This window comes from Fulmarus glacialis, unplaced genomic scaffold (assembly GCF_000690835.1).
Source record: "Fulmarus glacialis isolate BGI_N327 unplaced genomic scaffold, ASM69083v1 scaffold13868, whole genome shotgun sequence".
Taxonomy (NCBI): Eukaryota; Metazoa; Chordata; class Aves; order Procellariiformes; family Procellariidae; genus Fulmarus; species Fulmarus glacialis.
In genome coordinates, this window is record NW_009226418.1 from 4,728 (window position 1) to 30,027 (window position 25,300).

At 43.7% G+C, this 25,300-nt stretch overlaps 1 protein-coding gene across 2 annotated transcripts; it reads left to right on the plus strand.

Annotated features, from left to right (window-relative positions):
- The first annotated feature begins 2,027 nt into the window (after positions 1-2,027).
- On the plus strand, positions 2,028-24,080 carry ACLY (ATP citrate lyase). Of its 2 annotated transcripts, XM_009582802.1 has the most exons (28): positions 2,028-2,203; positions 3,836-3,958; positions 5,458-5,520; positions 6,213-6,403; positions 7,350-7,429; positions 7,938-8,068; positions 9,925-10,043; positions 10,537-10,673; positions 11,078-11,139; positions 11,315-11,432; positions 11,589-11,743; positions 12,151-12,241; positions 13,445-13,474; positions 15,237-15,378; positions 17,220-17,388; positions 17,907-18,011; positions 18,262-18,458; positions 18,625-18,706; positions 19,091-19,201; positions 19,751-19,878; positions 20,073-20,166; positions 20,442-20,596; positions 21,362-21,512; positions 22,066-22,209; positions 22,433-22,546; positions 23,072-23,154; positions 23,405-23,481; positions 23,673-24,080. In XM_009582802.1, exons 1-28 carry the CDS (start codon positions 2,045-2,047, stop codon positions 23,765-23,767), a joined length of 3,306 nt encoding a protein of 1,101 aa, XP_009581097.1. In that variant the 5' UTR covers positions 2,028-2,044; the 3' UTR covers positions 23,768-24,080. The 2 variants fall into 2 exon arrangements, with proteins under 2 accessions (XP_009581097.1, XP_009581098.1); XM_009582803.1 differs by lacking the exon at positions 13,445-13,474.
- Positions 24,081-25,300: the final 1,220 nt, after the last annotated feature.

The window sequence follows — 25,300 nt, forward strand, 5'->3', positions numbered from 1 at the left end:
CATCCCCTTGAGACTGTTACGCACTCGGCCCCCCTTCACCTCCCTTTCCTTCCAATCAAAATTCCTATCCTCCTAAAAAGCTGTGGTGGTTTAACACCAGGAAGAGATGAGCGTTTGTCCAACTTCAGTGTCCATGCTTAGCTTACAGCCAGAATTGCAGCCTACCTGAGAAGGTTATGCAGTAAGCCTAAGAAAGATAGGGTGCTTCAGAAACGTTGCCTGATCCTGTTTTGAAATGGATTAAATTGGAAGCCACACTGCAATCATGTTGGAGTTTTACATATCAGTAATTCTTTGAAAGCAAGAACACTGTTTTTTGACATCTTTTGGCCTTTCTGTAGCTTCTTCTTTTCTATTTTAACACTTGAATTGTGTTTGAAAAGATGTTAGAAGCAAATTTGACTGCCAGTTCTTAAGCCTATTTAACAGCTTTCAATAACAGCACTTACTTAGTCCAACCTGTATTCTAGAGGCATACAGGGAATGCAACCTGCCTCCTACTACTCTTTTCTGCAGAATAAACACTTTGTCTATTTGGGGAGGGGCACGGGATGGGATGGCACCAAATTTGTTTCTTCCTGCTTTAGGGAAAAAGTTCTTTATTGCTAATGATGGCTAATTATTCCCTGGCATAGTCTGTGCTTGCTTATAGGATGAATAACCCAGTTGATTATTAATGGTTATTACCCACAGGGTAGCACAAGAAGGAACTGTGGAATGTAAAACTGTTTCCCTCTGCGGGTCTTAAGTGGGGCATCTATGTTGTGATGGCATGGGCAGTTGGTCAGTCTTACTGAGCCATTCAAATACTTCACTGTCCAGGTGCTCAGATGGAATCTGAGCTCTTCTTTTCTGTGTTGGTGCCTTTTTGCTTTGCAGCTCTCCCAGAAACCATCCTAAGCGTGCTCTTGTGTTTCCTGCTGCACTGGCTGTGCTCGGGGAACAGTGACATGACCTCCCGGCACTCAGAATGCAGCATGAGCCACTGCTCGAGCGTCTCTGTCAGCAGTCTGACCCCTTGGAAAAATCAAAACCACTTTTGACCTCTGGCTGATCCCAAGACTCAGTTCTGATGTTTGACACATGCAGACAGGTTCACTAGGATGAAGTATTCTTTTAAATAAATGTTTACTGCAGCTAAAAATAAATGCATCTCTGACACCTATGACTTTGTTGCTGCATATCAGAAAGAAGAGTTACAGCCTTGAGATCAGAAATCATTTACTTTTGTCAGTTTAGAGTACACTTTTTAAAAGGGAAGAAAGGAAAGGCGTGACATTAGGAATTATTTTTTTAATTATTTTTTCTCAAGAAAAACCCCAAACTCTCTTACCTTAATCTTCTTTGTTGTCTTGAGCATCTTATTCTGTAGGGTGTGAAGCTGCTTCCAAGACATCTAGGTTCCGAAACAAACAAACAAAAAATATATTATGTAAATGTGTTCTGGTTTTGATAATACTGGCAACATTTTCTTTTCCCTTTAGAAAAAGGTATGGGGGATTGCTAATTTGCCTGCAGCCAAGCTCAGACTGCAAACATGGCATGCCATAAGAAAACAAGTGGGAGGGAGGGTTTTCCTCTCCTGTTGCCTTGTCAATCCCTGGTACTGAACTAGAAGAAGTGGTAGGTGTGTTACATAGGCCTCACAACAACAAACCTGGGGGTGCTGTGTCGTTTGAGACAAGTTGCCTTAGCTGAGCGCTCCCCCAGACAGGGCAGGGGATGCTCAGAGCTGGCAGGTTTGGTAAAGGCACAGTGGTGGCTGGGACAAGCTGCAAGGGTTACGCCTTTCCCTGCCCGCAAGGCTGGACCAAAATAGTGTTAAGGCAGTGGAGTGGGGTAGAGGGTTTAAGCAACATGGAATAGTTCTTGCTTATCAGGTGAGTTTTATAGCCTTAGTTACAATGAGGAGACACAGCCCCAGCTCTGCATTTGCTTTGGTTTTGCATTGAGCTAGGTGATGGGGAGTTTTCTGAGAACTGGACTCTGCTCCTGATTACTTTTTTTTTTTCCACCCCCCCACCCCAATTCAGTCTAGGTAGCCATGTCAGCCAAAGCCATCTCTGAGCAGACGGGGAAGGAGTTCTTGTATAAGTATATCTGCACATCCTCTGCCATCCAGAACCGTTTCAAGTATGCCCGAGTCACCCCAGAGACGGACTGGGCGCGACTCATCCAGGACCACCCTTGGCTTCTGAGCGAGGTAAGGAGAGCGACTTGCCGCCTTCTAGTGGCTGAGCCCCAGACAACCCTCTGCCCACCCAAGCTGCTCCCTTTTGGGCATGGCACATCGTGCTGTGGCAGGTTATGAGCAGAACTGTGCTCCGGATCTTTCCTGAAGGACCGGTCGCTGCTGCTGCTGCTCTGCAACATTCATTTGCAGCACTGATGAAGAAACAAACTTTGCTTCAAGGCTGTTGTATCATCTTCTAGGGGGTCTGATTATAAAATTCCTTTAAGGACCGTGAAATACATGAGCAGAGATATCTGCAAACAAGAAGCTTCTAATAACTACAGAGAAGGTAAACGAGGCTCATTCAGACGAAGCAAGAGTCTCTTGAGATGTCAGTCCCTGTTCTCAAACCCTTACTTTCTGAAATCACGGAGTGCTTTCTCCGCAGCTAGCTTTTATGTTCAGTTAGGATACTGCTTAGGTTTCCTGCGTCCAAGCAACATGTCAGGGAGAACTTCAGTTTTTGCTTTTTCTGTGCAAGATCTTTTATATCTCTCTGTGTTTCATAGCCATGCACTTTCTGTAGAGAAAACATACCCAGAGTTCTTTTTATTAGTTGTCCAAGCTGGCTCCTTTCCAGTGGTTAATTATATTAAGTCATTGGTTGGTAGAACGTGAATGTTTCGCAGTCCTTTACTGACTGACTGATAGAAGCCCTACACTAAGAAATTAAATGTTCCATACTCAAGTGCATGAGTGAATTGCTGGAAGATATCAGCAGTGCTTCTAAAAAGACTTGAAGAAAGCCAGAAGGGAGCAAGGATGCTATCTGTCCTTTAAGGCAGAGTTCTGTAATGCCAGAAAGAGCTACAGGGTCCAGCAGAAAGACCACGATCAGTGTTCTGTACTGCAACATGGTATGTTCTGACTCTACATTGTAAGTTGCTGAAATTCCAGGACCTATCAGCTATACAGAAGAATGGCACCCATTTCTTACTTTAAAAAAAAAAAAAAAAAATTTGCAAGCTAGAGATGAGTGTGTTACCTAGGAACAGCTTCCCATAGGTATATTGTAAAGAGCCACTGTCAGCTGACTAAAATGTACAGTACCCTGGCCCTAGCCAGTTTCCTGTGCAGAGTATGTAATGACAGCAGGAGCTTTCTTTGTAAACAGCTAACTGTGCTTGCTGTGTCTCTGACAGTTTCTCCTTAGGAGCCTCTGCTCACAGAGAAATATTAATTTAATGATGCATCTTATAAAGACAGTTTGCAAAACTGACAGGATGCTGTATGCTTTTCAGTGTGATTTTTTTGTTTGTTTGTTTGCTTACAGAAAGTGAGTACATATACCCCATCCTAACAGCTGCTTTGAAAGAGCTATCAAAGTCATCAAAAAAAGCCGAAACAAACTGTCACCTCAGTCTCTGATGTATACTCATGTCTGAGTAGAAATAAGGCAGCTTTTCTCAAAGTACAGCGTAAAAACAACTGCAGGCACGTTGTATCAGGAGATGCATTTGCCAAGAGAGTAAAGAAATTCTGCAAGGATGTTTGCCGAACAGAATTTATCTAAGTTTTTGTTTCACTATCTACAGAGATTCGCTTGACCAAAATCACTTTCTAATGCTTCTTTCTTTTAATCCCTCTTGCACAATGTTGTAGCGTTTAGTGGTGAAGCCAGATCAGCTAATAAAGAGACGTGGGAAGCTTGGACTGGTTGGAATTAACCTCACTCTGGATCAGGTGAAGGTTTGGCTCAAACAGCGTCTGGGCAAAGAAACCACGGTGAGTGCCACCTTAGCAACAAAAACGTAAGACTTTTTTGTTCTGTCTTTTCTGTCTACTTGCACGACAGGAGCTGGTGCACAGGTATTTCTCTTGCTTATGGTGGTTTAAAATGCATGTTATGCTGATGCCAAAGCACGTGACAAACTGTCCCGCTTGTGAGCTTCCTGCTGGTAAATGAGCACTGATAAATGACACACCTTGATAGGGAGCACCGCTTGGTGCTCCCTGTTACCATCCACTGTCCAAGTCTGCTGTGTAGGGCCAGTGTGGTGGGAGCTCAGCAAGTACCATTTTGAAAATCCTTTCCACTGGGGGGTCAGCAGTTGATAGCTCAAATGCTGTGTCTACTTGGCATAGCTGCTTCACTTTAATACCCAAGGCAGATGTAACAAGACAAGTATAAAAGGTGTCATAAAATCGTCCTCTTATTGTAGCCAGATAGTGTGTTCTGGCTGATGACAGAGTGTTACTTGAAGTCCTTATTTTAACTCAGTGCTGGCTTGTAATATTTATTCTCCTGGGAACGATACTGCAATGCTAATGATAAAGAAATGCCTGCCATCCCAGCTGCTGTGTTTCAGGAGCTGATAGAGTTCTGCTGCCTCAAGGAAAGTGATGCCTTGGCCCCACTGTGATTGATTTGCTGCTGGCTCCAGCGCCAAGCGGTGCAGCCGAGCCAGCGAGGCTTGCCTGAAGGCCATTGTGAAACAGCAGGCAACTGCATCTTGTGTGCCTGCCCATCAGGAACACCATGGATGTTGAAATCGCTTCTTTAGGACAATACAACAACCACATCTAAAGGAGGGACTGTGCAAGGACTTGTGACTGATGATGTTCGCTCCTGAAGCAGTGCCCTCAGGAGCAGGGGATATCTCCCTTCCTTGAGCCAGGAAGCTTGCTTTTGGATAGCAGGAAAGCACCCACGCAGGACAGTTCCTGGGACCTTGCTGTAGCTGTCTGTCCCTGTAGGAAGAGGCTAAAGAGTGATCGTACTCTTACAGTGATGCTCACTGCCACCACTTCCAGGGCGAGTGCTGGGCAGAGGCCTCTGCTCCTGCCACTCCCTATCTAGCTCAGGATTTCCCTCACTTCTGATTTTTTCAGAGCTCCCAAGAAGTAGCTCAAGCCATTGCATTTTGCACTGCACTAAGCAGTGCTCTGTAAAGGTGCTGTCTCCAGGACAGGAGATGAAGAAGAGCCATTCTGGTGTAATTCTGATAGCCATCTGTCCCGTTAGGAAAGGGGAAGGTGGCTGACTCCTCTTACCTATGAAGGTCAAATATCCCAGAGTGGTACAGCAGTGTGTCTAGCAGTGACTGTGCTTGGTGCTGTGCTGGGGAGGGAGGAGTATGGTTCCCCAGGGAACACAGTGGAGAGTGCTTGGGAGGAAGTGATTTTGGGGCAGTGTTGATTAATTCTCGAAGCTTGCCTTATGCTGTCATAAATGTGGATATTGAACAAGCATTTATTGGTGTTGTCTTGTTTTCTGCCTACAGATTGCTAATGCTAAGGGAATTCTAAAGAATTTTCTGATTGAGCCCTTCGTCCTTCACAAACAGGCTAGTATACCAAATAAAGCATTAAAAAGTGCTTTTAAATCTCTTTTGAATTGCATGCGGCTTAGATGGATTGATACAGTGGAGAAAGTATAAGTTTGGTAGTGTGCTGTTAAGCTGACAGTGTCGATGCATGTGGTCAGAGCTGCATGCAGGCGCAGCATTAGTCCGTGCGAAGAGCTATTAATAATCATGTTGGTTGCTGTTACTCTGCTGGGAGGAGGTTACAGACCACATGAGAGGGACCAAGTTGGTCAAGGCAGCTCACTGCTCCTTGAATCTGGTACTCCTGAGTGTGGATAACAAACTGTCGATGTGAGATATCTCAGTTTGTGCTGGTGAAATATTCTGCCATGGTTTGCGGGAAGGGTATAATTACCTAGGATAGAAGTGCTTTCAGTGCACGCAAGAAAGGACCTTGGTTTGCACTTCAGTTGTGTAAGATGAGAGCAGTTTTTTCCGGAAATGGAAAGTGTTGTCCCGGCACGTTTCCCCAGGATGAAGCACTCTGGGCCCTGCCGGTCTCCCTCCCAGGCCAGCACAGCCTGTACAATTCTGGGGGGTGTCTGGGCTACCCCAGTGCTGCTTCTCCTTGGAAAGCTTAGCGTGTGCTCAGTTGCTGCTGCCCTAGCATTGACACAAGAGCCTCTTCTTCAAGGTATGACTTGCTAATGTTTGTGCCTGGGTATGTGCAGGAGGAAGAGTTCTATGTGTGCATATATGCTGCCCGTGAGGGAGACTACGTACTCTTCCATCACGAAGGGGGTGTGGATGTGGGAGATGTTGATGCCAAAGCTCAGAAGTTGCTTGTGGCGGTGGATGAAAAGCTCAATGAATCGGATGTAAAGAAACATCTCCTGCAGCATGCACCAGCAAATAAAAAGGAGTAAGTACAGATGCCCAGATCCAGGCATGGCCAGCCACCCAGAAGCTCCTCTCCTTTATTTCAGTGCAACATCCCTTCATTCTGTTTCACCCTAAAGCTTGCTCTCCTCCCCTTCTTGCTGCTCTCAAGAATATGCTATGCATCCTAAATCCAAGTTCTTTGACCTTATCTGAGCCTCTTGTAAAACTCAAAACAAGTGTTCATAGTGCTTTGAGCCTTCGCTTCACAGGATCACTTCTCAGTCTACTGAAGTCTTGACCTCTGAGATGTCGGAAACGTATTGAATTTTGATCCTTCATGCCAGCATAGAGTTTGTTTATTTTATTTAGTAGAAATGGTGATAAGATGTCAATCTGATTGCTAATTCAGAAATGTACTCTCCCTTACTCTGGCCTAGTCTAAGAAGGTATTCTCTTGCTATTCCTATGCTCACTGCAATCTTATCTGTAGATCTCAAAGCTTCTTCTGCATCTCCTTTAATTAGATACCTATAGCTAGTTATCTTAATATGTCATGATTTTTCCAAACGTAACGTAATCACTGATGGTGTTGTTCAGCACTGGAAGGCTGAAGAAGCCTGTCACTAATACAGTTTACTGCAGTCTCTTCCCTGTCCCAGCTAACAAAACTTAGTCTGCCAAAGATGCGTATCTGACAGTGAGAGACAATGATGCATTTCTGTCTCTCAGTGAGATTAAACAGACTGAACATCTATATGGCAGTTGTGAGCAACTGTGTTCTCAGCAGAGTTTGGTGGAGTGTAATTAAGATGAGTCATCAAGGTCTTCCTTTCCTTGAGTCATCACCTAGGCTTCTTCCAGAGAAGATGAATGAGAATGAAAGAAATTGATACAGAGTAGATTTGTGGATTGCCGCTAATATAAATGAGCAGGCTGTGCGTTTATATTTGGCTGCTTTAATGAACTTGTGTTAAATTTTTTTACAGCATCTTGGCTAGCTTCATCTGTGGCCTGTTCAACCTTTATGAAGATCTATATTTCACATACCTCGAGATCAATCCATTAGGTAACAGATATTTTTGGGAGCAGGACTTTCAGTTCTAGAATACTGAAACATGTACTTTATCCTTCTCTGTTTTATGTAGTTCGCAACGATACTAGGTGGCATATGCAAAAGAAGTACAAAAGTGATGTGTCCTGGAGCTATTAGTTGAATTAATCCAAAATGAGGACTGCTTGCAGGTGTTCTCTGTTATCTCATTTCCTGGTCGAAATGAAAAATTCCGTTGAAAGGGATGTTAAGTCAGAACTGAAGACCATAAAAATTGCTCTGTTGGATCAGAACAAAACAGCACCTGAGCCAGGGCCTGGTCCATTACCATGGTCAGTTGTTAGTTCTTAATGGAACTCTCTGGGTTTGGTAAATACAATTAAATGACCGATGTGGAGGAAGGGGAACAAAGGTGACCTAGCTTTTGTAATGATCTCTGTATGGTATCAAATTTTATAAGTAAATCTGTAATGCATGTCTCTGTATAAAACAGAGCTAATTCTGGTATTTTTTTCAAATGCAGTGGTGACTAGTGATGGTGTCTACATCCTTGATTTGGCTGCGAAGATTGATGCAACTGCTGACTACATCTGCAAAGTGAAATGGGGGGATGTGGAGTTCCCCCCTCCCTTTGGCAGGGAAGCTTACCCAGAGGCAAGTAACAACCCAAGGCCCAAATCCCTCTACTGTGGACTGCAAGATTAATTCCTCGTTGTTCGTAGGTCCATGGCATTGAGGTTTTTCCTCTCTTGTGGGTTTTGTTGCTGTTTGAAGTACCTTGGCATTGCTATCCATGATAACAGCTTGTGCAAACCTGTGTACAGGTTGCTGTAGTACTAGGACTTCTCATAATCGTGCTCTGAACTGCAATTGCTTTCCATCTTTGCTTGGGTATTGTTTCAGTTCTTCTCTTTTATTCAGAATTGACTTTTTTAAATGGAGGCTTATATTTAACTTCATTCAGCTATGTGCCAAAGCTCTGTACTTGTACAGTCTTCCCTATGTGGTTCTTGCCTGCATTGCTGCCCTGTCAGCATCATTATTTTTTGTCGGAGCACTGGTTATTGACAGCCTCACGGCAGCTGATGCTCCCTCAGTGTTTCAGTTACTGTTTCTGAGGGTGGAGTAGCAGTTGTGTGCAAAATCCGCGTGTGAGTATGAATCCAGAGAAAACAATTACCATCTCTCAAACTTCAAAGTGAAAAGTTAAGATGTTAATACACCTGTTTTCCTGAAAAGTGATGACCAAGAAGAGGCCTGCAGGCAAACTTTTTGTTTTAAAGTTAGAAATGCCTATTCCCTCTTGGAATTCCCTGTGTTTGTACTACTGGTTGCATAAACACTGCTTCATACAGAGCCTCTCAGCAGGTTCAAAAACTGTTGGAAGTAGAGCTCTCTCCTTAATTGTTCTGTTACTTATTTCAGGTGATTGTTCTGCTGTCTCCAAAAGGATTTCTGTCCTGACTTTTTCATTTTAATAATTATAATTATGCTTCAGTTGGGGAAGGTTTTTGTAACATGGCCAAGAAATCCATTTAGCTATTTCTCTCCATGTAGCTTGCTGGATGCCAACACTTAACTCAATTTGCTCTTAAAAGGATTAGTTCATTTTTTTGTCTCTCTGAATCATCCCTCTGCAAGTCACTGTGAAGGTTATTATGGCAATGCCTTTGCTGAGAATTTTAATGAACTCCTAGTGAAGTGCTTCACAACAGGCAAGCATACTGTGATACAGAACACCATGTTGAGCCAAATTACAGCGCTCTCGGTGATTACATTCTTGGCTGCAGCACAGCCAGAGAGTGTGTAGCCATGGGTGTGTTGATTTTAAATTTCCTCTGGCCTCAGTCTGCAGACAAGGTCAGAACAAGACTTTGCAATTCAGAGGCGTTTGGTTCTGTGACTGTTGTCAGAAATGTGAAACCTGGGAGCTTCCCAGGGTTGGCTGAGTAGGGGAGGAAAAGACCACAGTTCATGGAAAGGCTAGTTACAGCTTAGTGAAACACAACCAACAGTCGGCTGCATTTCCAAAGTTTTTCATGTGCAAACAGGATCTGCACTCTACAAATGAAGTAATGTCAAAGTTATTTATAGCAATCACTTGTCAGTTCACCTGGGACAAGCAAGAGACAAGCCAGCAGGCTTTATAAAGACAACATATTCTTTGGAAGGTATGATTTTTTTCCAAGAAAGAATCAAAATTTGAGCGTATGCTCGTATCCCCTTTGAATTTGTTACAGAGAGAATGGCACAAGCTGTCTATATCCAGTCCAATTTCAGTGTTCTGTCTTGGAGAACACCTAACACAAATCAGTCCTGGCCCCTGAGAGATGAAGCTGGGTCTCTGTCCCTTACAAAAATGGTGTTTGTAGTTCTGCTCTCCCATCAGTTGTAGTTGACAGGAGATGTGGGAGCTCTGCATGTCCAAATGGGCCCAGCACTACCAACCCTCTAGTTTGGAAAAGGAGGATGTAGAAGGAAGTTTAACTTGTGTGCTGCTCTGTTTGCAGGAAGCCTACATTGCTGATCTGGATGCCAAGAGTGGAGCCAGCTTGAAACTTACTATTCTTAACCCCAAAGGCAGGATCTGGACCATGGTGGCTGGTGGCGGTGCCTCTGTGGTTTACAGGTAACAGGAACAAGATTTCCAGAGAGGGGGGTGGATGTACAGTTCTGGAAGAAAATAATTGATGCAGCCTCTGGAAAGGTTCTCTTCTATAGCAATCTTTCCTATGCCATGACTGCTTGCGACCTTTTCAGAATAAAGATACTGTGCAGATTTCTTACCAAGATGTGGAATGTAGTGTCCCTTAGAGATAATTTAATTCTGGGAGGTTGAGATGTGATTTTTTTTTTTTTGCCTTGGAAAGAAACAAGCTGGCTGAAAGCTGTTTATGGTAATATCGTTGCTGTGGTAGTCACTGAGTTCCCATCATATCTAGGAAGTATAACGAGATTAATCATGATTGGCACCAAGAGGAGAGCAGCTTTGTTTTCAGCAGACAGCATGATCTCTCTGTTACAAGTCCCACTTTCCCAGGAATTTGGAATGCTTTATGAAGACCTTTATAGTGACTCAAATTATAACCAATCTCTTAAATAACTTGTTTTTTTTCCTCCAGTGACACCATTTGTGACCTGGGGGGTGTGAATGAACTGGCTAACTATGGGGAATACTCCGGAGCCCCAAGTGAGCAACAGACTTATGACTATGCTAAGACTATTCTCGCCCTCATGACACGAGAGAAGCACCCTGAAGGTAAGGGAGTCGCTGCAATTTCAAAGATGCTCAGCTGTGAAGTTGCGTGTGGGGAAAAAACTGAAGAAATTGGGCTGTCACTATGCTTAGACCTCCCTGCTAGAGCTTTTAATGTACTGCTGCCTTCCAAGTGAAACAGTGATGGATTTCCATCAGTTCTTGCTTCAGAGACAGAACTTGAGGTTTGCTATGTAGCAAAGAGCAAATGTGGCTCAAGAGATTCTTATCAGAAAAATTCTTGCTTGATACAAAGCTCTTATCTTCCAGGCTCTGCTAAACTCAACTTATTGCAAACTATTCACTAGTCTGAACTGCAGCATTATTTCACTTAATGTCCTAAACTGCTTCATGAGCTTACAGTACACTGTTCTTAAAGTTTTATTTATGTGTGTTTCTTCCCTCAGGTAAAATCCTGATCATTGGAGGCAGCATTGCTAACTTCACCAATGTAGCAGCCACTTTTAAAGTAAGTGACTATTACGAAGTATCAGCAAATGCCCACAGTCGTCAACCCCAAGCCAGTCTCCCCAGTTCAGTGTTGTGCTGAGGCTGACAGTGCATCTCTTCCAGGAGTTCCTGAGATGATGGGACAGGGTAAACATTGGGCTGCCCAGTTCACCTGTCCTGTATTTTCCTTTTAGGGCATTGTGAGAGCGATTAAGGATTACCAAGGCCCTCTGAAGGAGCATGAGGTGAGGATCTTTGTACGAAGAGGAGGCCCGAACTACCAGGAAGGATTACGTGTCATGGGAGAAGTTGGTAAGGACCAACCATTTCCTTAAGTTTTGTTCTTGCATCTTGTTTCTGCCGCCTGCTTTCTGCTGAGCCTTTCCAAGGTTAAATGCTTCACTTCAGCAGAAGCTCATCTTGTTCCTTTTTTCCCTCAAGGCTGACTGTTCTTTTATGCATACACAGGGAAGACCACTGGGATCCCTATCCATGTCTTTGGCACAGAGACTCACATGACTGCGATTGTGGGCATGGCGCTTGGCCATCGGCCTATCCCCAACCAACCGCCTGCTGCAGCCCACACCGCCAACTTCCTCCTCAACGCCAGCGGCAGCCCTTCGGTGAGTCCCTGCCCCTCCGTGAAAGGGAAGGCTTGTGAGGAGCCTCCTGAAGGCAGCTTCCCCTGTCTGAATAGGTCGGAAATGGATCTTGGCCACCATCGTATTGTACAAAGCTCTAGGAAAACTGAAGTGACTCTGCCTGCATGGTTTATCAGGAGGGGCCCTCCCAACATCCCCCTCGCTCGTGCAGAAAATGTGACCCCTCAAAACCAACAACGTGACTCTTGCATCTGCTGGGAACTTGGTCATTTAGGAGTTTTCCCTCAGTTGACTGAAATGGTCCTATCTCAGAATTAACTTTCTTTGGTTTTCTTTGTAGACTAGTATAGCCAAAGTGGTCATCTCTACATGTTCCAGGCCTTCTCTGGCACGCTGTCCCTTACTGACTTGGCTTCTGAATCTTTCAGACTCCAGCACCAAGCAGAACGGCTTCCTTCTCAGAGTCCAAACCAGATGATATTGCTCCAGCCAAGAAGGCAAAACCAACAGCACCTCTTGGTAAGTCCAGCATTGGAAGTGATTGCTAGCCGTTCTCTTCTGCTCCAAAAGACAGAATATGGACTAGACTAATGCTTTTTTCTGGATATAAAGGGAAGCAATTTTGTGGTACCTGTGTATCTTTGTTTTGAATGTAGTTAAGTGCTTTAAGAATGTTGTCACTTGTCGTGCTGTTAGCTCATATACAAGGTGAGTCAGAGTTGCTTTGATGCGGGATGTTCCTTTGAAAGGGTTCCTTGGAAGCACAGTTTGAGAACTCCAGCTTTCCCATGTCCCCTTATGCGAGGCCAGCAGGCAACAGGTTAGAGTATCTGTGCTGTGGTTGCTGAACTGAGGCCTGCTTTCCAGTTAAGTACCTGGGGGGTGTTCCCATGGGATGCCGCTGGAATGGTGTAGGTATTCAGAAAGTCCTTCTTGGTATATGCTGCAGCTTCCTGGATGAACGCTCTTCAGTCAGTTCAGCAGGAGTTGTGATGTACTCCTCTCACATTTAGGGTCAGAGGTTACTGTGCAGTGTGTTGTGTGGTTTTGTTGGGTTTTTTTGGTCGTTTTTTAGTTTTTGGGGGTTTTTTACTGAAGTCTGTAGGAAGCTTCTTTAGCATGGTGATATGCAAGAGCTTTGGCAGCTTTTTCCTCGTATTTGTTGGAAGCCTTATTGGGTAAGAGCATGTTGTATGGGGATAAAACAACAGCAGAATTGGGCAGGGACTGTGATAACAGAATGTGATAACATCCTAGTCCTCTTCCCTTGAACGTGAGGCGATACGGGCCTCGTTTACAACAATGTGACATGATGACAGCAAGATTCAGATCCGATTCTGGTGAAACGCATCACAAAACCCACTACTGCCCTCTTAATCATTGTGCACAGAATTTTGCATGGGCAATGCTTCAAAAAGACATTGAAAATATGTGCGCCGTGGAGCTTGCAGTGCAAGGAACTGCCACCTGAACCTGAAAAGTGTTTGTGCTGGGATGAGTAAAACATTTCTAGATGGCAAAATGCAAAATTTGATACCCGGATATTTGGAGAGGAAGTACAGTAGAGAGTGCTCCAGTCCACTTGTTTTTTAACAAAAGCAAAACCCAAAAGGCCTTGAGTGCTGTGGGGAGGAGGGAAGCTGCAGCACCCTGCCGCAGGTGCCCTGCTGTTGGGATGACAGCTCTGTCATATTGTTGCATGAGTGATTCTCTCTTTAACAGATTCAATCCCAGCTTCAAGACCTGGTTCAGGTAGGACATGTGTGACTAGCTGAATGTGCCTGGCCTTGCTGGCAGCTGACTTTTTTAGTTCTTGGTTTTGTTGCTGTTTTTTCTCTCCAAAAGTTTGCAGTGTTGTCTGGTCCTTCCCTTCCCTCCTGCCCAGCATAGTTAGCTATCACCATATGAACTTTTCATCTGTTTTTTCAAGTGCAGATCACATACTCCTTTGCACAAAAACTTCTTATTTCTGGGGGAGAGAGGGACAGGTCTCAAACAAACTTTAATTTTTCTTCCCTTCCCCCCACAGTCATTATGGAGAAAAACAGACCTAAGTATGTTGTGAAAAGCTCTATTCTCTTTGCTTTCAAGAAGAAGGAATCACTAACCATGCCTAATAACTGGCATTATGTTTCAAAGGGAAACAAAATAGTGCTGGTGCCATGGTTATGAGCCTTGAAGGGCACAGAAAAGTCACTGAATGAACTAAATGTTCTTGTTGCCTTGTCGTTTCAGCAAACCATTAAAGCTCATGCTTAGCGAAGTTATGGGGACTTTAAGCACTCCCTTGAGCTCTGTGCTGGATGAGAATAAGCTGCTGAATCAGGATCAAAGTAGAGTTTCAAACCATCTCCTCTATCGTAAGAGGAGGGGCAGTAGAAGGGGAGCTCTCAGATTCTTCCTTGTGTGGTCTCAGACAAATAGCATCATCTTTCTGGGCCTGCATTTTCCTGTTTCTATGAATGCTAGTATTACCTCCTTGCAGGCACCTGCAAGATAAATGGAATTTTTCAGGGTAGGTAGTTTCCTAATAGCAAGTCATGTGGCAGTGCATCTAAACTGTGAACATGTAGGGTAAGAGAACACTGACTGATTCCTTGTTAAAGCCAGAGGGACAGTATCCTGTTTAATCCCTAATGCTGTTTACCTTTGATTCAAAGCCAAAAAGAAATTAGTGGTAGACTGAGTTGGCATCAGCAGTTGGATCAGCTCTGAGTTTTTAAGAGTTTTACAATGAACTCTGCCTGGAGTCAAAGGGAGGAGCTCAACGTTTTGCTGTGACAAGTGGTGTAAATATACTTTAAGCAAACAGTCCATCCTCACTAGCTGAACTGTTGCCTTTCCTGTGACGCTGTCCCCCGAAGCCAAGTTTTGGGCCATATATAAATTCTTGGAGCCATCAGGTTTGTGTTGGATTCTGATCATCAAAAAAAACCTGAAAACAAAAGCTGAGTGTGTGGGGCTCCTTTGCTTTCTTTGTCCCCTCCATTTCCTGCTCTTCTTTTTATTTCCTATCATCCTACTGTGGTGCCCTGACAAACACAGGAGGCAAGCCTCCTGTGGCTCTCCCAGACTGTAGGCCATACACAAATAAATAAATAAAATTCAAGGTTCCCTTCCTCTTCAGCTTTGCAGAATAAAATATCTGGGAGGAACATGAATGGCCCATGTGAGAAGAGGAAGAGGCAGTTTTCACTTATCTCTTCTCTCCTCCACCAGCTCGCCCCCCCTGTGATTAAGCACTTGCCCATTTTGTGAAACCCAAAACCTGGCTATTGTTTTCAGAATCCTGGGAAGGGGGATGCTGCTTCATCTGCAGTTTCTTCCTTAATTTGGACAGTGTGGCTACTACATCCTGCAGTTCACCTGTTGGGTTCAGTTTGGAGGGAGGGGAATATACTTGTCTGGGAGACTTTCAGCAGACATTTGGCAAAGTTGTAGCCTTTTGTCTTGCACAGATGCACGTTTTGAATGTGTTTTGTTTTGGTTTTCTCTCCCCTCTCTCTCTGAGCAGGTAAAGCTACAACCCTGTTCAGCCATCACACTAAAGCTATCATTTGGGGGATGCAGACACGGGCCGTGCAAGGAATGCTGGACTTTGATTATATTTGCTCCCGGGATGAACCTTCAGTAGCTGCCATGGTTTATCCATTCACGTAAGTAGCCTGTGTTGACTGTGTTATTTTTCTGACTGCTTCCCTCAAATTCTTCTGTTAGCTTCTTCCTCTTCCAGTCTCTGCTGTTCTTTAGTGTAGCTCTGCCCTAGTCTCCATCTCTGCTTTAACACCACCTCCTATGCTCCCTTCCATCAGGTTGGCTTTGCAGACTGCTTCTTGTTTCCCTCAACCATTGATTTCAGGCTGCTCTGTTGAAACAGCTTAATGTTAGCCACATAATTTAAGTCCCACTTCATGCTCTTTCAAAGGGTCTCCAAATTCTGTTCCTTCACTCAGCAAGTAAGGAAGGCATGACTAGTTGGGCTTTCTTTAACTGGCTTAGCAGAGGCAGTAAGGCAATAAGGTTTCTTGCAGTCATCTCCTGTTTGATGCATGCTTGTCTGAGGCATCTTGATTTGTGCCTGCGGCAGCTGGAATTTCCCCTCCAAATATTAGCCAGAATCAGAGCAGCTCTGCTAATAGGCTAAAGCAGTCTGTCTGTCACATAGCCAAACAAAATTTAAAAAAAATAAAATCCTGTTCGTCTTGTTCATACTCTTCCCTGTAGTGGCAGTAGTTTCTTAGCAGGCAGGAAGCGTGCAGATCCTTCAGTGGGATAGAGAGTTCTCTCGTATTCACCCTCTTCTACCCTATCCCCACAGCTCAGGGATGAGAGAGGCTATTGGCTGTTTTAAATTGCCCTCGGGAGGAACCTCCAGAGCATAGCTGTGCGTAAGCTGTTTTATTATTGTACCTCATGGGGGGGGGTCTCCCTGTCAAACAGGGCAAGTAGCGAGAAGGAAAGGAGTGGCTGTCTGGCCTGCTGCTGAGACAGTGAGATGGGAACACATACAAAGGTAGGAGACTTGTTTCATTTCTGTGGTATTTACAGACATCCAGGATAGCTGATATCTAATCAACCTCTGTCCTGCAGAGAATTTTGCCTCTTGACAATTAGGTACCTTGTGCTGTTAGTCTGCAGCTCTGATGATAACTGCAGCTCTGTAATACCTTCTCAGCAAGTGCAAACCTCAGGGTGCTAAAACTGAGTGCAGGCATAGTCACATCTATAGATGAGTGGCAGCCCCTTGCAGTGTCGCAGTTCTTTAATGAAGAAAAAGCAATAGGGATTAAAAGTTTAAGGCTAACTATAATTATCTGATTCTGCTTGACCTTTTGGAGGAAGCCAGGCTGGCAAAACCTAGAATGTTCTGTTACAAATGTACCAGTATGGGAACACAGCTAATATCTCTAGACTCTTAAATGATTGAACAGTGTAGACTTGAGTGAAGTACCAGTCGGAGCATCTACTGTATATAAAAGACAATACCTACAGTGAAACTTTCCTAGGTGCATCTCCTTTAGCGTGTGTGGGGCAGGGTGGGTAGAATTGTAGCAGAACTGGAAAGCTGACTGGCCCTCACACTGCTGTCCTGGCTGATGCTGGTTTCCTGTTCCCCCAGTCTGGTATTTGTTCCAGCCCAGTAATGCAGCTTTGCATGCATCTCATTCATTACTCTTTCTGTGCCTCATTCTGTTTTCCAGCTTGGAGTAGAATTGAGGCTCTGGTAACTTCACTGTGGGAGAGCTTATTCATCTTGCTGGATGCCTCTGTCCCCATTAGCCCGTCTCCTTCCATACGCTGCTCTGTTCTATACTCTGAAGAACCTTCTGCTGTTAGTATGGTCCCTTCCCCATGTACGCTCACTTGCTAGTGAGTCTCGCAGTCAGTCTTGGTGTCTGAGAATTGGGGTTTGTAACTCCTCTATCTGCATGCACTGTATCCCTTTGTCTTTCCAGTAGCCTTAAGAGTCAGGGCTCTTTCATCTTCTCCTCCATAGTGGTGACCACAGGCAGAAGTTCTATTGGGGCCACAAAGAAATCCTGATCCCAGTCTACAAGAACATGTCAGATGCCATGAGGAAGCATCCAGAGGTGGATGTTCTCATCAACTTCGCATCTCTGCGCTCTGCTTATGACAGCACTGTTGAAACCATGAATTATCCACAGGTGAGTGAGGGATCTAGAAGAAGCCCAAGAAAAGGAGGAAAACCTCGTCAGCAGGGTACCAGTATTTCTTAAACCACGATGGCATTAGCAAATTGTCTGGTCTTCCAACTTAGCATATAAATACCTCAATTCTAATTCCTTATAGACTCTAAGGAGGATACTGGAGTTGCATATCAAATTCTAATGCCAGACTTGCAATTTGTGTAAGAGGAACTCAGCACCCCTTTGTTAGGAGTGATTACTTTGGGTTGGTTTAAATACATTGCTGCTCTAATGTGCAAGGGGGAGAAAAGAATTCTCTGAACAGTGCATTGAGACTGCTGTAAAGATGACAGTAGACTGCGGATCCCTGCAGTGGCCCTTCCTGTATGATAGGGCACAGCATGACCTCCCAGAGGCCTGACAAGAGGCAGAAGCTGATCGTGCCCTGTGAGCAGCTGTGTGCCTTCTCTGTCCTGCAGAGTTCGTTAGGGTGGTGACGCTGGGGGATAGTAATGGTTTTCTTTATCTTGATGCAGATCCGCACCATTGCCATTATTGCAGAAGGCATTCCAGAGGCCCTGACACGCAAACTGATCAAGACAGCTGATAAAAAAGGAGTCACTATCATTGGGCCTGCAACTGTAAGAACTGATGACCTTTTTCTCTTCTTGTCTGTCTGTCTTAATCTTCAGAACAGCTTCCTCTGAAGGATAAAGTATATCCTACAATCCATTTTGTCTTTAGTCATATAAAGTGCATGTTAGTTTCTCATTTTAAGGTCATGGTACTGTCTTCCGTTGTTGTATTAATACTGACAAGACTGTTACAGAAGTGTTCCTAAGTTTCATGTGTATTTTAAGGGCTTTACATTTTTCTCTAATTTTCTTGTAGGTTGGTGGGATCAAACCAGGTTGCTTTAAAATAGGCAATACAGGAGGCATGCTGGATAATATCTTAGCATCAAAACTGTACCGTCCTGGCAGTGTGGCTTATGTTTCACGGTCCGGAGGAATGTCCAATGAGCTCAACAACATAATTTCCCGAACCACTGATGGGGTCTATGAAGGGGTGGCCATTGGAGGAGATAGGTAGGAGTCTGCATCTTCAACAAAGACACTGTTTTTTTAAGTCAGTCAACAGAAGAACTGTTAGTAATTTGGAGGAAGAAGGGCAGGTTGGCTGTTAATTTTTCTTCTTTCAGAAACGTTTATCAAACAAATTTCACTTCTACCATTTTCCCTGTATTCTACCCAGATATCCTGGTTCAACTTTTATGGATCACGTCTTGCGTTATGAGGACACTCCAGGAGTGAAAATGATTGTAGTACTTGGAGAGGTGAGTGAGACCTCTGAGAAGTCTCCTATCTGAGAAATATCCAAGTGTTTTGTTTTGGGAGCATCTGACCTGTCTGCAAGGATGCTAAATAACAGCTACAGATAAGTGGCAGCTATTCATACTGTTCTTGAATGTCTGAATTTTTATTTCATGCTTCTATAATCAAAAGAAATTGAACATATTCCACAGACAAGCATAGTCTCCCCTACTTTAAAAAAAAAAAAAATAAATCAAATAAGGAGGCTTTGTTCTGAGACTTCAGCTGTTACTCAATAAAAAAGGAGGGAAAAAAAAATCCAAATAATGCTTCCATGTGCATCTCAGAGCTGGTTTCTACAAAAAGCACGAAGTTTTGAACCAGCTCAGCTCTCTTTCTTTCTGCAGATTGGAGGCACAGAAGAGTATAAGATCTGCAGAGGGATTAAAGAAGGTCGTATCACCAAGCCAGTGGTGTGCTGGTGTATTGGTACTTGTGCCACCATGTTCTCTTCAGAGGTATGTGCAAAAATGGGGACAAATGCATGAAATAAGTATATATCCACGACAGGAAGAAAAAAGCCAACTTCTCTCACTGTGCCTAAACCTTCCAGAATTGCCAGTAGCAACTTAACATGCAGAAGTTAATAAATATAAATGGTAAAAGCTTTTTGTTCTTCTGTAGTCTGCCACTGGAGATTTCCAAGGGATTCTGCATACTTGTAAAGGGAGCCCAAAGATCCCAGGGAATGCAACAGATTCTAATAGCCACCTGCTTGTGGAGTGGGAATGGGAAAGATGCGTGTTAAGTAGCTCTGGAGAGTGGGGGAATTTAGGGAGGCAGAATGTCAATGGAAGAACCTGGAGTGATTCCAGACCAGGAAATGCCCTGCATATTGCAGTACTGGCTGCAGTTGCAACTGAGAGTTCTGTTAGCCCAAATAAGAAGGCAGATGTGCAGTCACTGGTATTCCTGTCACCAGTTTCCTAGTCAGTTCTTTATTCTGTCTTACTCTCTGCAGGTAAACAACTTGTATTCCTTACTGCTGTCTCTTCTCTTGTTTGTAGGTGCAGTTTGGCCATGCAGGAGCTTGTGCCAACCAGGCTTCTGAAACTGCTGTTGCAAAGAATCAAGCTTTGAAAGAAGCTGGTGTGTTTGTTCCCCGGAGTTTTGATGAGCTGGGAGAGGTCATTCAGTAAGTCGTGTTAACAGGGCACCTTCAGCAGGGGACAAAAACTGTTATGGCACTGATTCTAGCCTGATAAAGGAATATATTCCTGCTTAAGGAAAGCAACTTCTATTCTTTCTGGGTTTTTAAGGTCTAGATTAAGACCACCTCACTTGTATCTCTTAAAAGGACTTAAGTTAATAAATGGATTGTCTCCCTAGGTCTGTCTACCAGGATCTTGTGGCCAAAAGAGTGATTGAACCCGCTGAGGAAGTGCCTCCTCCAACTGTGCCAATGGATTACTCCTGGGCAAGGGTGAGCTGTGCTGTTTTACCTGCTTTTTGGTTCCTTAGAAACCAGAGAGGATATTTGCTGTGATTCTGGTTGCTTACGGTGATAATAGTGTTGCCTTGGGGTTTTATCTCGCACTTTATAGTGTTATCTGTGAGCTCACTGGCTATGCTGGTTCTAGGCTGTGGAAGCCACTCTGAGGGCAAGCTTAAGGCATTGTTGTTTGACCACTCTGCCTCCTACTGCCCCCTGCTTCTAACATGGAATGTTTAAAATCCATCTTTATATTGGAATTTCAGGAGCTGGGTCTGATCCGCAAACCGGCTTCCTTTATGACAAGCATCTGTGACGAGAGAGGTCAGGAACTGATTTATGCTGGGATGCCAATCACGGAGGTCTTCAAAGAAGAGATGGGAATTGGAGGTGTTCTGGGCCTGCTCTGGTTTCAAAGGAGGTGAGGCAGCTTTTTGTGAAAGCTCCCAAATTCTTTGGCTTGGAGTTTTGCTTGTTTATTAATAGACTTTTAAGCACAAAAGTAACTCCAGGATTCCTTTGTGAACGTAGATTCATTGGAAATGCCATCTCTGTATCCCCTCCTCTGAGACCACATCAGCATTTCAAGGCTTCATATAGTATGTTTCAGTCTTGGGATGAAGTTTTCCACAAGTTTTGTGGTGCATTGAGGAAATTTTTCTACTCTAGGCCTGTTTCACACACTGACTACTTGCTTATTATAATTGTCACCTCGACTCTGGAGAGATTGGGGAGTTTACAAACATTTGCTAACCAGCCTACAGGGAACCTTCTGAATGGCAAAAGTTTGCTGCCTTCATCTGACCATGCTTTCATTAGAGGCACTGTTGGCACTAGCTGGAATCTCTGGCTCAGCAGAACAGGATGAACAGAACTGTAGCACAGCCTCGTGGCTCTCCTCAAGAGGACCCACAGAGCTTACTGATCAGTCAGATGAGTGTATGCAGACTCAGCCTACAAAGCTGACCCTCAGCTCTGAGCTAAACAGCCCCTGTGGAAACTGAGTAAAAATCTGATCTCTGAGAAAGATATTAGGATGCACTGATGGGTATTGTGACCTTACAGCTCCCTTTCTCTGTTCTACTTCTTTCAAGCATACACCTAAAACAAAAGTCACTATCCAGTATAGTGAGTGTCTTACTCAGTTTTCTTTACCACAAATGACTTCAGTCTCTTCCTTGCTCAGGTTACCAAAGTATGCCTGCCAGTTCATCGAGATGTGTTTGATGGTAACAGCAGATCATGGGCCTGCTGTATCTGGAGCCCACAACACCATTGTCTGTGCAAGAGCTGGAAAAGACCTTGTCTCGAGTCTCACTTCAGGCCTTCTTACTATTGTAAGTACTTAATCTCCAGAAGATTTAGCTTTGATACTCATTACTCTGTCCAGGTTTTATTACTATTAATTTAAGATTTAGATTGGCTGCAGAGCCAAGGTTGTGTCTGTTCACTCGCACTTTGAATTTCTGTTGAATTCAACTCTAATAGCTTGATGCTAGGTTTAAAACCTAGTCCATTTTTCTAGTAAGCAAGACTATTTTGATGTCTCTTGTTTTGAGTCTAAAAATATTTTGTACAGGCCAAATTGCTGCCAGCATTGTCCCTATATGGTTGCCTAGTCTCTTCCAATACTGACGAGTAAAAATGTGAATAAAACAGACTTTAGATTGCTTTTTCCCCCCACATTCTGTCTCTAGTGGAGATGTGTTGGCCTCATATTGACGCTTGTGTTGAGACATAAACAGATGCTTTATCTCAGGTGCCTGCCTGACTTCCAATTTCATGAATGCCACATTGTTAGGCAGGGCAGATGGGGAAGATAATCTTGTGCTTGTTTTGTACCTTAACTGGAGTCCTTTGCTATAATTCCCTTTGTGTATTTGCACCCAGGGTGACCGATTTGGTGGAGCACTGGATGCTGCAGCTAAAATGTTCAGCAAAGCCTTCGACAGCGGGATTATCCCTATGGAGTTTGTGAATAAGATGAAGAAAGAAGGGAAACTGATCATGGGCATTGGACACAGAGTCAAATCGGTACGAAAACTGCATTAGTACAAACTGGAGGTTGGTTTGGGTTTTTAGAGGGGTGGGGAAGAGGGGAAAAACAAAAAGGAGGAAAGAAGATTAGCAACTTTCAGAGGCAGCTAATGACCAAATTCTCAGGACTTATAAATCTAAACCTACAAATAGTAAAGCGTATGGCAAGTACCTGTGTAAGAGGCAACATCAGTGACTGCAATGTGTTCTTAACTTGCAGATAAATAACCCAGACATGAGAGTTCAGATTCTCAAAGACTACGTGAAGCAGCATTTCCCTGCCACCCCACTGTTGGACTATGCACTTGAAGTAGAAAAAATTACAACTTCGAAGGTGAAACGCGCTAGTATTTATTTCCTGTTGAGCACTTTTTCTTACTGGGGGACAAGTGACATGCAGTTAATACTGTATTTTAATTGCAGTGCTTCATAAATTGTTGCTGGGGTTTTGTTTGTCTATGGTAGGCTTTGGGCCAAGTACAACTACAGTTTGGTAAGGCTGAAGACATTTGTTGGACACTGGGAAAATGCTGAACAAACCAAAACCTGTTATCTGTGTTGTCCACAGTATATCTGAACTGCTGTATTCTTTAAATCTGAGGCAGAGCTAGCACACATGATGGGCTGATAATCTCTGTGGTTTGAACCAAATGCAGGCCCATTGTTTGGGACTGTTTTTTCCATAATTTGCATTAAGCATGGCTCTTGCTCAAGTTGCTGAACAGCCTTCTCTCTTGCTAGGCTTGTGTGCCCACAATTATGGGTAATCCTCAAATTACCCTTGAGGATGGAAGTTGCCAGGTGAACATCATTTGCCACTGTTAACATCTTGATTGGGGTGTGTTTTCATTTCCTGCAGAAACCAAATCTTATCCTGAATGTAGATGGCTTTATTGGAGTTGCCTTTGTTGATGTACTCAGGAATTGTGGATCTTTCACACGGTAAGTAGGTAGTGCGCTGTTTCTCTTAGGTCATGGTCCTATAAAAATGATGGGAGCCATACTGCCGGCTCATGTGGGGCCAGGATTTCAAAAGGACATTGTGAAGGAAATGTAGCCTGGACTTTGGGGAAGGAAGCTTTCACATGAATTTGGTGTTGCTACTGGCACTAGAGCAGACTCATAGCCTTTATAAGATTGATTCCTTAAATAGATCACTATGAGGAACTATTTAATTTCTTTTCTCTTGCAGGGAAGAAGCAGATGAATATATTGATATAGGAGCTCTTAATGGCATCTTTGTACTAGGCAGGAGTATGGGATTCATTGGTAAGTTTGCCATCTTTCTGCTCTTTCCCGCATATCAGGGGATGCCCTCCCACCATGAACATGAGACATGTGAACCTCTGGGGACTCAGCCTAAAATGCTAGTTGTAGGAATATGGAAATCAAAGTTGTTTCAAGGCAAAGTAAGGCTAGGAGGAGCAGAAATTTTGTAACATAAACCACTTTTGTTTTAGGACACTACCTGGATCAGAAGAGATTGAAGCAAGGTCTGTACCGTCACCCGTGGGATGACATATCCTATGTTTTACCAGAGCACATGACTATGTGAGAACCTGTAGTATTGCCTCAGAATGTCACTTCAAGAAGACAGAAGCCTGCACAGAGGACAGCCACAAATGGGACTTTGATGTATAAAGGCCATTGGTACATAGACATTGAGTTGCCTGGTGAAACTGTGCAGAGCAACTGTTTTATGAGAATAGAAACTTACTCTAATAAAAGCCAAAACTTGTGATATTCCATATGTTACCTGCTGTATTTAATACTGTCTCTCACCCTTTTATTTTTTCTACTTTACTTTCATTTTGTTTCCAGAAAAGACTTTAAGGGTTTTGGGAGGGGAGTTTTGCTCATAGGTGCAGTCTTACTGAACTTGTGGAAGATCCATTAGTCTAGTAACAAGCTGTCACTTTTCCCGATAGAGGGGAAAGTACCCATTATTTCCATAAGCCATGACTTGGGCCTTTTTTGTTGTTGGTTGTTTTTTAATGTTTACTGTGTTCTCATCTTCAGTCTGATTGTATCCTGAATAGCGGGACCACTGCTGATGTATAACCAATGTTATTCAAACTGGTGTAGTAATTTAAAGTGTAAAGTTGTAACATACTGCTGTTAAAACTGTGAAACTACATGTATTCCAGTGTCTGTATTTATGCAAACAACTTCTCATTTACTATTAGACTGCTGGTATATGGAATGTCACTCATGTTATCTGCAGATGCAAAAATAATTTCAGTAATAAGTTCAGCGTCCTACTTGTCTGTGTATTGTAACCTAACTCAAATAAATGATACACTACTAATTTATTCTTTTTCCACTTCTGGCTTCTAAAAGTTGGTTCCAGACTGTGTCTAATGGAACGTGTGACAAGTGGGGAAACATTCATTTAACAAAATACCAACCCTCAGAGTGTGTTCTCGTTGATTTAGGAGAAGCGGGGAAAAAAAAAACCCAAACCCATAGACTTAACCTGTCATGTTTCAGTGTGCAAATTAGAAATTTAGCACACTAGAGAAGAAAAAGGAGGAAAGTAATTATCTATAATTGATATAGCATTATACAAGAGTTAGGGAGCTGTATCATGTTGTATAGTAAACATTGAAATAATCAACTACAGCTTGCTTCACTCTAGTTAACAAAAAAAAAAAGTGTATTTTAGTTGGAGTGAGTGAATTACTCATGTAAAGTCCCTTCCCCACAGGCTTGCCTGAGAGAGTGATGTTAAAGGGAAAAATAATCAAAAGGATAGCTCAAGGCTCTGAATAAAACTGCATGTTATTTCTGGTCTGTGATTCCTATGCAGTTTGGCAAAGTGATCCAGTTCTCTTGCAACTGCAACGTGCATAACAGGCTACCTTTGTGCTAAATCACAAGGATCACCGGCAGATGCTCTGGCTGTCACACCAGTGTCCTCACCAACCACCCCAGCTGTCGCCTCCAGCACCAAGGCGATCCCAAAACGGAGAGGCGTCAGGGGCAGGCCCACCAGCTCTCTCCTGACCGGTTTTTCGAGCTCGCTGGGGAGCGAGGGGAGCAGGAACCGCCTCCCCGTCTCGCCTGAGGCGGGGGGCCTGGTGCCTCT